Here is a 14350-nt window from a genome sequence, read left to right as displayed (position 1 = left end):
GTTTCGCACGTTTATGAGCACTTTGCTGCGGGCAGCAAGCTCGAGCGCACAGCTGCCTGCCGCCACCTCACAAAGCATTCTGGGGAGTGTAGTCTCACTGCAGGCTCACACAACACGATCAAGGCTTCTCATCAGGACATGTTGAATTCATTGGTGGACAATCACAATGTATATACTGTAGGCTACTAATTACACGTAAGTAAATACTCCTACTCAAAGTGCAAAGTAAATACATTTTCTTTAATACACACATTCTCTGTGTGTGTGTGTGTGTGTGTGTGTGTGTGTGTGTGTGTGTGTGTGTGTGTGTGTGTGTGTGTGTGTGTGTGTGTAATTTGGATTTAGACTGTTTTTCGTCTGTGGTACTAGATTTTTTTGCTTTTGTCCGTCCTTCTGTGGTGTGACTGTAATCTGGACAAATTGTCAGGGGAAAAAAATGAGCTGACCAAGTATTAGGCCTGGGGTCCAGAGTCAGAGGAAAACTAATAAAGCAAAAATAATCTAAAAGGAAAAAGAAATAATTAAGAAAATACTCAAATTACACAAGCCTAAATTTCTACACTAGAAACATATTTGGCAAGACATTATTCCACAAACATAAGTTCCAACTGAATGGCATAGGTTAAGAAAGAACAGGAAAAACAAAACACATTTAGACAGAGGTCAACATTTTTATAAAAACAAACTAACTTCTCTCACAGCAAAGCCACAATGCATCTTCAAACCTCTCGAGACGGGTACAGTGTCAGTGACACATTTTCCAGAATCTTGTGGAAAACATTTCACAAAAAGTCAACAAAGGCTGATCTTCCTCATACGCACTCTGTGCCACTGCCGCACACCATGTTTTCACACTTGCAAAGAACAATAGTGCAAAAAACATTCTGCTGTTTGATGCATGACTTGCAGCAAACTGTTTGCTATAGACAAGATGCTCTAAAAGGCATCTTGGTGATCGAGTCCACTGAAATCTTCACGGGAAGAAACATGGCCTTAAATTCCTTTCCTCACACCCACTGTAGAACAATCCAATTTAGGATTAGGGAGTTAACTCTATATGAAAATACAATTGCACAACAATTCTATATTATAATTGGTGGTAGTACTAGTCATAGCATGGTTCCAGACCATAGACCACACACAATTAGGTCTATGATAATCTATAACTGTGTGTCATACTGTATGTTTGCCATACAGTACACATGTAAATTATACATCTTTTATTGTATTGCTGTCCTTTCTTCTCAGTCTCCTTTTTCCCCCCACATTCAGCACAGCTTCTTATTGAAATTGTAGGCCTACAGTAATTGTGTGGGGACGTTCTTTGAATGACTTTAAATGGAATTTGATTGTTAGAGAACTGAGAGGCTGCTATTATATTTTTTTAGTCTACACAAAATTGGACTCTGAAAGTGCCTAAATTAATCCCATAAACCAGGGTACATTCTTCACGGCAATTGTATTAATTTGTAACTGTGACAGTGTACAAAATAATGCAACCACTGTACTGGTTAAATTGACTTAAATATTACTATATGTACACAACAGCTCAGGCAGCTAATTATTCCTACACCCTGGCTGTGGGGGACTGGGGTACAGAATATCTGGGAATGGTCGCATCACGTACGGTGCGAGTATGGGAGCTCCCAAGTAGAATGCACCTTCAGTAAAATCATCTACTTGACATTTTAGTGGATGCAGTCTATATAGTATGTCCGTCTGTCTGCCATGGTGCAATAATGACAACAGATAAGACTACAGCATAATACAAATCCATAGCATATTGCATCTGTTGTCTCACCCAGTTCAGTTGTCAGCTGAGCCAGCTATGCTTATGCTATGACGATATCTGGACCCTAACAGTCGGCCGTAACATCAGCAACCTGGAGGTAAACTTGTTTGAAGGAGAGACCATTCATTGTTCAGGTGTAGAATGACAACAGAGGCTATAGGGCATTGGTGCAGTTTAGGCTAATGTAGCTCTCAAATGATTGAATCTTTAATCAAACACAAACATAAATATCAGATGAAAACAAATAATCTAAACAATGTTAAAGGGCTTTATTATATTGTGTTTTACAAACTTCCGCTATGGTTCCGAGCCAGTACAACTACACCTTCCTACATCTTCCAGTGGTGTTTCATAACCAGCAGAGGGGGCTCTCTCATTGCTTGACAGCCAAAAATGGGATCTTCCCTCACTGGGGACTGTCTACTAGAGGAGTGAGTGAGTGAGTGAGTGAGTGAGTGAGTGAGTGAGTGAGTGAGTGAGTGAGTGAGAGAGAGAGTGAGAGAGAATATAGAATAAACAAAACAAAACAGAGAACAGAGCAGAACAGAATAAGTGAAACAGAACAGACAAAATAGGTTAAAATATAACAGACGAAACCAAACCGAATGGACAAAACATAGAATACAATTATCCAACTGACTGAACATTTATAGCTCAATTGATTTTTTCCATTATTTCCATAGCATACTGTATATTGTGATACAGTACTTGACCAGATTTGTATAACTTATATCAATTATCAATAAAATATAGTAGTGTTTTCATCATATGGCAGGTAAATTTACTCCAGGCATCAAATGTATTCTTGTAAACGTCTTCACTTTTGACACATTTGTGACCACAAAGAACGAAAACATAGCAAAGGGTCTATTCTAAATTTATCACAGAGTCCACCCCCAACCACTGCAGTCAGTTTTCTAGTTACAGTATATTATTTGTTCATTAAAATAAGTTTCAGATTGCATCGTTGTTAACAGCATGCAACATATGTACGTACCTGTATGCTGTTGTCTTCATCACAGGTAAACCTCCAGCACAGATTCCTATAGCATGACTAAAAGGTGATTGTTAGTGGCTACCGTTTCCTGCTCAGATTCTTTGGCGAGATAGTGTTTATTTCCCCATTCTTTAACAGGTGACCTATACATGCTGTAGATATTCAGTGACAAGGGCCAATTGCACCAAGAAAGATTAAATAAAGCTTTATTATTATTTAATAAATTAGTGTTAATCAAGGATTTGTTAATCAAGGATTTATTTTAATTCGAGTTGTGTCCTAGCCTCAGAGCAGCATTTAAGCTGCCCTCAGAGCAGAATTAAAATGCTGCCCTCAGAGCAGTAAATTACTATGGATTTACTGTATAGCATAAGCTGCCCTCAGAGCAGAATTCAAATGCTGAACTCAGAACAGCAAATTAACATGGATGTAGCCTACTGTATGTATAGCATTTACAGTAACCTGCCCCCAGAGCAGAATTCAAAAGGTGCCCCCAGAGCAGCAAATAAACATTGTTGTATGTATAGCATTTAAGCTGCCCTGAGAGCAGAATTCAAAAGCTGCCCTCAGAGCAGCAAATTAACATGGTTGTATGTATAGCATTTAAACTGCCCTCGGAGCAGCAATTTAACAGAGACGCTCAAGACAATCACAGACATTCAAGACAACTGATGAAAAATGCAGTGGTATGAATAGACAGAATTGGTCTAATTTGCGTCCGTTTAAGCATAAAAGTGCTATCTCATAAGTAACTGCATTAAACATTAGCATTGCAGCTGAAACAAAAACAAAAAAGAGAGAAAGAGACTAACGTATAGGCACAAGTTATGTCATTGGCCTTCAAAAATCTTGTTTATATTGTTTATATTGTGTAGTTAAGCGTGCCTACTGTATAAGGATGTGAAATGGACAGCAGGCTACTGTATACGGTTTATAAATCAGACTGCCTCCTAATAAAGGCTTTTACATTTTTAACAGGGTCACATACAGAATGCAGCAGCCCCTGTATCTGACATGACATGACATGAGTACAGCACAGTAATTAGTAATCTGAGCACTTGCGGTCAACCAAAACCGTGGCAAAGAGCAGACCAAAGCGCACAACGTACTGCATTCTGTGAGATAGACAGATCAGAGATGATGCAGTAATCACATAACAGTATACAGTACAGTAGAAACTACACTTTCTATATCGTTATATTGTATGTCACACAGACGCAGATGAATTGCTATGCAAAGTAAGAGAACCTTAGAAATGTTTACCTGTCTGAGTAATTGTCTTGTGCTGTAGCCAATTAAGGGATACATTGCAGAGGAAGCTGTTAAATACTGTATGTTAGTGACCGTTTAAAAACATTGGAGCTCACCGATGCAGCTCAGTGGCCTTGTGGTTAGAGTGTCCGCCCTGAAACTAGGAGGTTGGGGTTCGATCCCCAGCCGGGTCATACCAAAGACTGTAAAAATGGGACCCAATGCCTCCCTGCTTGGCACTCAGCATCAATGGGTTGGATTGGGGGGTCAAATCTACTAATCAAATGATTCACGAGCACGGCACGGCTGCAGCTCACCGCTCCTTGGCTGCAGGTCACTGCTCCAAGAGATGGGTCAAATGCAGAGAACAAATTTCACTGCGGTAACGTGTGTGACAAATCGTATGACTTTGACTTTGACTTTGGAATAAACAAAACAAAAACAAATTAATACAAGTTTAATTCATACAAATTATACACTACAAAATCCTCTGCATTAATGTATACATTGTGACTGAGAGTGTATACTGTAAGTGTAACAAATGTAACTATGGTCCATTTGGTTATATTAAATAGAAACATGACAGTGACGAAATACTCACAAAGACTCAAGCATCAGAGATTACCAGTAAGTGTCTAGGCCTACTATAAATGCCAACCAAAAGATGCTCTAATCTGGTGGCCGTCAAAACAGCAATGTCTGCAGCCTCATATTTAATTTATACTCAAATCAGGCTTCACTGTTCACATGGTCATTGAAACGACACACCTGTTCTGATTACCACTGCAGATAATGTTTTTACTTCATAGGAGGGGGTCGTGCTTACAGCTTATAATAGATGTGCCTACAGTATACAGTAAGTGGCATTAGAATACTGTCTGGCCGTCTAAGACAAATTGTATGATCAGACAAAGATAAATAAAATGATTACAAAAGTAACAAAATATGTCTAACTAAATAGATCTTAATCTGATTCTAAACCACTGGTTCTGAAAGTGAGGTCCGGGGAGGCCAGGGACCTACTTTATTGTTCAACAATTTTAATATAGCAGATCTACTCTACAAGGTCAGAGCTTGTAGATCTGCGACAAATGTTGACAAATCCTCCTGTTATGCAGGGGTCCCGGGTCCCAGTATATCAACTTTTCAAATGGTGGTCCGCAGCTAAATAATGTTTTTGGGGGTCCTTGATGTGATTTTGTTCTTGAGAACCACTGTTTTCAGCTCTAAAGTGAAAACTCTATTAATTGTTGTTGCATGAACCAAAAGAACAAAACACTAAGATTCTTTGTCATGACGTTGACGATAAATCAGCAGCATGTGCATGTTTTAAAGTGACATCTCAGAAGTTTATGATCTGATACAGTAGACCAGGGACAGTGACTTTGTATTACTCTTCCTCATGGAATTCCCTGCAGATTAAAACCAGTGTCATTTATGTGGACTATGTGGTTGCAACACACCGACACTTCACACCTTTGCATCCAAAGTTTTTAGTTTTTAGTTTTTTTTCTTGCACCTTAACTAACGTCTATAGCATATATCATGTACAGTATATATTGGCTGCTATTTATGCAAGACATACATGTGTGATGTCTTACAGTACATCACGTACTTAGCACACCGGATAGAGATCCGGTACCATGTGTAAATATGTATAGAATGTGTTTGTTTATCGATCTTCTTCACTTTCTTATGGAAACTGTTTTTTTAAAGCGGTGGAGCTTGCACAAAAACACATTTCTCTTTTATAGAGTTGATTCTGATTCTGAAACAACCAGCATAATAATGTAATTACATTTTAGCAGAACCTACCCGTATTCTTTATGAATGTGTTCTGTAAATATTAACCATACATGTGTGATTACATCCATGCAATATCTGGACAGTGGGCACTGAGTCATATTGAATCCATGACTCAGTTCAAAGCAATTGTAACCCCAAATGTTTGATTTATGAACATTGCTTTCAACGTTTGCTCGTAATCAATAGCCTTGTACTGTATTGATTCCAGAATGTTGGCATCAGTGTTGACATTTCAGAGTTTTATACCAAGTCACAGCTGTTATTATTTGTGTTGCACATATTCTTGACCATCTAAAGAGATGTCAGAGATGAAAAACAAGCAGATAACATCTGGACAATGTACCAAGACATTTTCCAAGACATTGATGCAGTCCTGTCTGAATTAGGCTTCAGGGGCATTCCAAGGAATTGTTATCCAATTGTTCAATCTTTTATCTGGCATGCTGTGGCATTGTGGGAAAAACAGCTCTCAACTGTCTATGAGTCATATGACATAATGTCAATGTGTAGGCCTATCTGAGCAGGCAGTTGTCCATTTCCTTGAAACCCAATCCAATATATATTTAACTTAATAGCCTTTGTCTCTTTTCAACAGCTTTGTCCTGTTTCGTTTTGCACTTGCCCACCACAGAAAATATCCAGGTCAAATTGTATTTGAAAACACTTTGCATTGCCTTGCTTGCCTTGCTTTGTTCAAGTGTGCCAGTGACAAGTTCATGTTGGGATTATTCCATAAATTCCACTGTACCAGATCCATTTAAATGAATATCCAAAATGATGATTCAGTAAAAGCTTTGTGATCACATCAGACAAGCAGTGTGATGATCACAGCATCATCCTGGCCTTGCCAGAGCATCTCCCCTTCGAAAGCCACCTTCCCATGTTTTCTGGCCCTAATCAGTATTCCCACCACCTTGTCAGAGATACGCACATATCTATCAAACAGCTCTCTAAAGGTGACGCGCGTCCTGCCGTCCCCATCTGGATCTTTCATAGTCCTGATCACGTAGCATATGTCAGAAATCTCGCCCTGGATGTGCTGCTCGGCACGCTTGGCCCTCTCTGCCGTCATGGTGCCCTCCTTGGGGTGCCCGTAGCCCTCCTGGCCCTTGTGGAGACGCTGCGACATGGAGTACTCATGATCAAACTCCTCGCTGAAGGGGTTCAGCTTTTGGCTGTCGGTGTGCTCCGAGGACCAGTTCTGCCAGCGACTCTTCAGGTTGCCCACGGCGCTGTACTTCTTGGACAGTGCATTGATCTTATTGGCATCTTCAGCCTCCTTGTTTCTGTATCTGTGAAGAAGAAACAAGTTCAGTGTGTCCAGTCCACACACACACACACACCAAAAACTTTAAATAATAATCACACCATAATGTGAAGTGAGCGGTGGCTTTGGGGGGTTGTAATGACCCCTCCTTCCTGGCCTGTTTGTGCGTGCGTGTGCTGCAGTGGTCAATGGGTCTGTGTGTGCGTTAGGTAACAGTGACACCTCACCCAGCAGCATTGGCGTACTCAAGTGCCAAACACACTCACCCAGCAGCAAACACACACACACACACACACACACACACACACACACACACACACACACACACACACACACACACACACACACACACACACACACACACACACACACACACACACACACACACACACACACACACACACACACACACACACACACACACACACACACACACACACACACACACGAAAGGGGGTTTCTTTGGAGACGGTGTGCCACCGCTCAAACACAATGAACCTTGCTTATGTGTGGCTGTAATGTAGGGTAGGCTAGTCAATGTTTGTGTGAAGAGCTTTTCACATGAGAAGCAAGTGCAACTGATTCATTCAGAGGCGTCCACGATCCCGTGAAATCGTTGCATTCCTGCTCGTCTCATACACACACCTGTGCCTGCATCAAGAGTTGACTTGACTTGTGTTCAAACAATGCAGTGCAGTGCTACCTCACAGATCAACACGGGTGTCGCTGCCGGTGTGAAAAGCCCTTAACATTTTAGAAAAATGATCTCTTATAAATAGTTACAGTCACTAACTGTTAATGAGTTATGAAGTACTTGTGTGCGTTTGTTCATTATTTAAAACCATACCTTTGAACAAGCTATTAGTAAACTATTTCCAAATGTCTGAGAAGGCATATTTTGTAAGTTGATTAACAACACACAGTTCAAGTAAACTCCTCCTGCTATTTTAACAGCATCAGTCCTGGAAAAGGCAGCACAACAATTCTAAAGTGTTACTCAGGTTAATACTCACATTGGCAAAGATGGACGTTTTACCCACACTGACTCAGAATCTTCCTTGGGCGAGCCGTTGTGTTCCATTTCTATACAGGAGTTTGTTCTATCTTTATGTCCTGCCTCAGTCTTCAGGCTCTTGTCTGCTTCCTCAAGTTCATCATCCTCCACAGCTTTTTGCTCTTTTTCCACCTGCTTCCAGCTTTTGGTCGGTGATGACACGTTGGAACACTTTGTGCGGCGCGATGGTGAGCTCTGTTTATTCATCTTGTCGATTTCCTCCCTCGATGACAAAGGCTCTTTAGTTATCCTCCCAGTAAGGAACCCAATGCTGGCGCTTTTCTCCTGAGTGGACACCGTTTTCACCACCTGCTTGGTCTTGACACGGGACTCCACCACTGACACTGCAGAGGTCTCACCCTCAACCTCCCCCTCTGTCCGAGTTGACCTAGTCTCGCGTGGTGGCCAGACTGTTGCCCGAGTGGAACCGTCTTGGGACAACTCCTGTGCACGAGGTGATGTCTTCTGATTTTCCAAGGGATGGGCTTGGAAGAGATTCTGAGAAGCAGCTGTTGCTTGGTCCGGGCGGGGATAAGGTGTCAGGACTTTTGCTTGGTCCGGGCGGGGATAAGGTGTCAGAGAGACCACCATTCTGGACGTCCATGTCTGTTGGGGTTCCCCCGCTGCCTCTCCCAGACATTGTGGAGTCGGAGGCCAGCCACAGGGTTCAGGTTCACTGGCCTGCTTGCCCTCGCTCTCACTCACCCAAGTTTGCCAGCTCTTTGTCAGGTTGCACACCATTCTGGACGAACGGAGCTTCCTTATGCTTGTGTTGGAAGGGGAACTCCTATCACAGGTCTGCGTGGTCTGTGACCTGGACATGACTTTGTGGTTTAATGTGACAACTGACGTCTGCGTAAAATTCCTGGTCCTCCCTGACACCTTGAGGGTTCCAAAATTCATGAAGGTGCGGTCTCCATTCCATTCATTCTTTTTATTGGCCGTGTTGCCCACTGCAGCCAGCCTATAGCAGGAATGGCTCTGAAATGGGGAGAGGAAACTAACATGATGGTGGAAAGTATTTCGGTCATCCCAGGCAAGCAACCTGATCGTTGTTCCCCGACACTCGTTGACCCAGAGGGCTCACGTTTCATCACAGATGATTGTGGAGCTTCATGTCCGGAGGAGGCAAGCATGGGCAAAGGACCAGACAGAGGAGGAGCGAAGCTTGCAGGAGTGGACTGGGGCAATACAGTATGTGCAGACAGCAACATACTGCAACATGTGCAAAGTCAATCTGTCCACATTCTCTTAGTGATTGCTATACAGTATATTGCATGTAGTATTGCACAAATTAAACTTTAGCCATGCAGGGATTCAAGACCAAATCCCTTGTGATACAGTATATGACACTTGCACATCAGACCAGCTGTTGCCATTTGTATAGGCCCATCACCTGTTGTTGTAATACGCACAAGGTTCCCAGTACAGTACAGTATGTAAACATATAGATACACTGTATGTTTTTGATGCCATGTGCTCTCCTTTATCAAGATACTTGCACAGTGTCAATATTGAATTTAAACTGTCATCCTCTTATTAGAACATCACGTTTTCTATGTCTATTCATATTGTGGAAGAATTATATGGTTGCTTATATCTAGCCTTTATATTTTACCATCACTCATGACTTGTGATATTCGGTAGCTTGTAAGAGCCTAGGGGCCCTATTTACGCCATGCTATACCCCTAATATCCCTAAACTTCTTAGCCTTTTGTTTAAATATTTTTAAAAATATTTTTAAATTGTTCAACTAGCCGATCTACATCCACACGTTGTGAGCTTGTAGATTGGCTATTTTAACTATTAAAAAATGTATTTTAGGGATAAGGGGTAAGGCACTGACACAAATAGGGCCCTAGATGTCTCCACTAAGCCTAATTAGCCATTGTTCATGTTACAGCCCATCTTGTTATGGTTCAGTTTGTCCTTGAAGCATCCACAGTATAACTACGGGACCACTGACCTGAGTATTATTGTACTTCTTCTACCCATGATATCATGTACATAAAGCATAATATAACCATCATCACCACCTGAGAATATCGTCTCGACTCCTATATTGATACTCCTATCGATTATTGATTGATCCAGAATTCAGACAGTTCCCCGTCTACTTCTGCCACAAAAAATAGCTGCTATTTTCGGTGTTAGACACGACATGCAGCCAAGTATAAATCACAACACCTATCTAAATGAAAAAACATTCTGTGTAGGTGTGACATCCATCAGAGTCCAGATGACCTCGTATACATAACGGAATGATCCTGTGTGGCAGCTCTGTTATCCTGGTCTGAATGTATCAAGTATGGCAAGGAAGATATTTGAACTATCCAGGGCATGCCAGACTAATTTCACTGCATAGACGTGTGGAATGACGTAGAGAACCACATGACAAGACAACACTATCAGTATCCCCTCTTTCTGATATCCACCGTTCTAGTATTAATAATCATCAACCAGAGGCAGCGGAAAAGCAAACCGAACTGTTATACAGCCAATTCCTTGCAAACATCACCTGACGAAATTCAGGCAGCCTCTGAATAACGAACGCATTCACACTATCTGTAATTCACTATCTGTAATGGTGCCTGCTGGAGGAGGCAGCAGGCGGGGGAAGTCACACAGGTTTGTCTGCCAGTCACACAGGTTTGTCTGCCAGTCACACAGGTTGCCAGTGCCACACAGACACTTAATCTGACAAGCAGACACTTAATATAAGGCGAGAAAAGGCGCATGGGCTTTTTCTTTTTTCACTCTGAAAGAATGTGACACCTGGAGCTAAGACGAGGAGCGCCTGCTTACGCAAGCAGGGTTTAGTCTTGCAGCGCACCTGGGGAGATCATGGTTCCCTCGCACAAGTAGAGGCCACTGAAAGCAGATAGGCTTATGCTTAATTTACAAAACAATAGCAGATATACAGGTTCACAACGTGTCGCAACGGGACATGATGTGAGCTTGTAGATCAGCCAATGAAGCAGGCTTTATATCAGACAAACCCCCACATTTGAGACAGTGTCTGTACTGTAATTGGATACTTGGATAGTGTGGTGCTACTGTAAGTACATTTACTAAAGTACTTGAGTAAATACTTACAGGTAATTACACTTTACTTGTAACTTAGAATGTTTTACTCTTTGCATATTTACATTATTATTACGTATTATGATAGTTTAAACATGAAGTCATTAAGCTGTAACATTAAAGCGATTAACACATTAATGCATTAGTATTACCAATAATATAAGTCGTTCTGCATAATGAGTAGGCAACTTTTACATTTTACACTTTTACAATTTTTATGTCAATCAAGATTGTTTTCTTCTTTTTTAATACAGGACTTGAAAGAGAACATTTCTAGATTGTAGTATTTTGCTATACTTTTTAAGTATCGGTATTCAATCTTCTGCCTGAGTTGCTGGCGTAGCGGTGCGGGCACCTATAGCTGCAATACAGCGTATCGCAGGTTCGAGTCCTGATCCATGACAGCCGCATGCTGCGTGTCATGCCTGCTACTGTAGATTAATATCATATTGTCCATTAGCAGGCTAAGGAATTAAGGTTTGGTTCAAGTGTTAAGTGCCGGTTTAAGAGCATGAATTTAACATTGATGCAGGCCTATGTTTATTTCTGAGTGTAGAATTCGATAGCTGCGTACACAAGTTCAGTATAAATAGTGTTTGAGTGCGTGTGTGTGTGTGTGTGTGTGTGCGTGTGTGTGCGTGCGTTCGTGCGTGCGTGCATGCTGACAGCTGTTGGCAGTCTGTCTTGCAGACTGGAAGTGTGTGACAGTCAGAGCTTACTATCACTATCCGTGTGCCTGTGTTCTCTTCCTACCTGAGAGAGAAAGACTTTGCGCTCCTCCTTGTGTCAAATACTCTCCTTGCATCTTCATTCAACATCCTGAAACAAATACAAAACGTGAAAATGAGTTTATGACTATTATTTTTGAGGGGCAGAATCAGCAGAATCATGGTTAAGTACAATTACTTATACTGTACTTTTGAGGCATTTCCAATTTGCAATACTTTTATTTCTACTCCATTACATCTCAGAGGTAAATATTATACATTTAGTCCACTACATATGAAAACTTTAGTTACTTTGTAGATTTTGATTATTATTACAAAACATACATTAACCACTTCAGCTTCACTTCGCGCTTTAAATGGGACATTCTTTTACTTTTGGTATATTTTGATGACAATCATTTTGTAATTTTAATCAAGTTGCAGACTTTTACTTGAAACAGAGTATTTCTATATTGCAGTATCGATACTTTTACTTGGAGTGACCTGGACTTGGAGTATTTGTTTCCATCACTGTTCACAGCACAGGTTTCACAAGAAATGAATGTGAGGGAGCCAGTTCACCAGTAGAGGTCAGTATAGGGTCAGTGTTGGAAGTCTGTATAGCTTTAAGAGGGTCCAACTGCTTCTTAATACGTCTCAGCAGTGCAGGGTAAAGTACTCACATTTTTGAGGTTCGCAAGCCGCTCCTATGTCCTGCTTTGAGGGTTTGTGTAAACACAAACATTTCACACGGGTGTGATTTTTTACTTAAGTAAAAGTACCAATACTGCAATATAGAAGTAGGTAGGTACCCTGTTAAGTAAAAGTCCAGAATTCAAAATGTACTTGGGTAAAAGTAGCCTACGAAAGAATTGACACCAAAATGTAAAAGTAGGGCCTACTCATTTATGCAGAATGTGAATGTCGACCTGTTGTATCAAGTTTTCAAATGTATACAAATCTTTTGAAAATAGGGTCGCTTTGCGATACTTTGTGAGCTTGTAGATCTGCTATTTTCAAATGGCCGAAATATATAGGTTTGAAGTGTTTAATGTATGTGTATACAAATCTAAATAAATACGTTTTCAAATAAATGTATTGGAGTGAAAGTACAATATTTGGATCCGAGATGTAGTGGAGTAGACATAATAGCATTGGAAATTGGAAATAGTAAAGTACAAATTTCTCAAAATTGTACTTAAGTACAGTATTTAAGTAAATTTACTTAGTTACTTAACACCACTGCATCTCAGTGTGTTGCATGTAGGATACCTGATTAGCAGTTCAAGCAAATTTGACGTTCATTCAATCAAAGTAGTGTCAATAATTTGTTCTGTAACTAATAATTTTCAATCTTATCTATTACAATGGGTGCTAGGTAGCCTATGTGTAGTGCAGTGGTGGAGATTCCAATCTTAACTTTCTCTGCATGGAATGTTAGCATGCTGAAATAAAAGCCATTGTTCATCAACAAAGAATAAAAGATTGAAATCTTGCTGGAAATTAGCTTAATCCCCCCCTGTTGTCCTTGGTTGCAGTATGTATGTCTCAACCACTTATATATTTTTATTTTGGCTTTCATATTTCATATTGCAGTAAGTTAGCTGGCAACTTGGATTTACTACGGGCTGACGTGAATTGGCTAGACGCTAGAGTTTGTATCATAGCATATAAAAAATATTTCTAACGTGTATCATAGTTTTACTTTCCAGATTAAAAAAAAGAATCTGAACAAGGGATACATTGGTCATAACCAATATCAGACAAAACAGATATTGTTTTTCTTTACCCCCAGAAGTACCTCAAAGTACCTCCAAGGGTACTAGTACCCCTGAACAAAGGGAATCTACCAACGTGCCTCAAGGCAGGAACAGCTGGTCCAGTGCATCACGGGACAACAGTTTCAGCAGAAGTAGAAGACACTGAAGCAGCACAGACAATTCAAGCCTTTTATGTAGTAGGTGCTAGTACAAAAATAAATTACTAACGACCTGCACGGTCTTCATCAGTCACGAACTCTGACGAAGAACATTTTGGTTGAAACAAACATTTTAATAGAACTCACATGCATGCATCAAAATGAGTTTGCGGGTATCCTACTGTATCTTCTCTTGCACCATTTGTTTATTTATTTATTTTATATTATTTACTGTTCAAATCTTTATTCATTATGTGCGTGCATTCTCTTGGACTGCAAGAACATATCAAACTCGTCCAAAAACAATAGCGATTTCGGAGAAGTCCGCTTATTTCTACCCTTTAGACTTTGCTTAATAGCGCCATTACAGCCATATCTACCCTCACCCCAAACCTAAGTCTAATCCCATTTAGCAGTACTTCATTGTAAGTTGCAGGTGTAAATGCTACACATATTTTAATGAGAGGCCACTT

At 40.6% G+C, this 14350-nt stretch overlaps 1 protein-coding gene across 2 annotated transcripts; it reads right to left on the bottom strand.

The window, feature by feature from the left end:
* Positions 1–4482: 4482 nt before the first annotated feature.
* On the bottom strand, positions 4483–9134 carry abrab (actin binding Rho activating protein b). Of its 2 annotated transcripts, none has more exons than XM_080787500.1 (2): positions 8127–9134; positions 4483–7138 (listed from the first exon to the last, which is right to left on the bottom strand). In XM_080787500.1, the coding sequence occupies exons 1-2, from the start codon at positions 9068–9070 to the stop codon at positions 6652–6654; spliced, it is 1431 nt and encodes a 476-aa protein (XP_080643626.1). In that variant the 5' UTR covers positions 9071–9134; the 3' UTR covers positions 4483–6651. The 2 variants fall into 2 exon arrangements, with proteins under 2 accessions (XP_080643626.1, XP_080643627.1); XM_080787501.1 differs by having other exon boundaries at positions 4483–7132.
* Between the last annotated feature and the right edge of the window lie 5216 nt (positions 9135–14350).

This window comes from Protomyctophum bolini, assembly GCF_963924005.1.
Source record: "Protomyctophum bolini genome assembly, chromosome: 17".
In the NCBI taxonomy this organism is placed as follows: Eukaryota; Metazoa; Chordata; class Actinopteri; order Myctophiformes; family Myctophidae; genus Protomyctophum; species Protomyctophum bolini.
This window is presented reverse-complemented; position numbering and strand designations above follow the sequence as displayed.

Bases quoted from the DNA above. Each gene is read 5' to 3' on its own strand.
- abrab (XM_080787500.1), bottom strand. From the start codon at position 9,070: ATGAATTTTGGAACCCTCAAGGTGTCAGGGAGGACCAGGAATTTTACG. The intron at 7,139-8,126 runs GTGAGTATTAAC...TCTTCTTCACAG, and splicing joins AAACGTCCATCTTTGCCAAT to ATACAGAAACAAGGAGGCTG.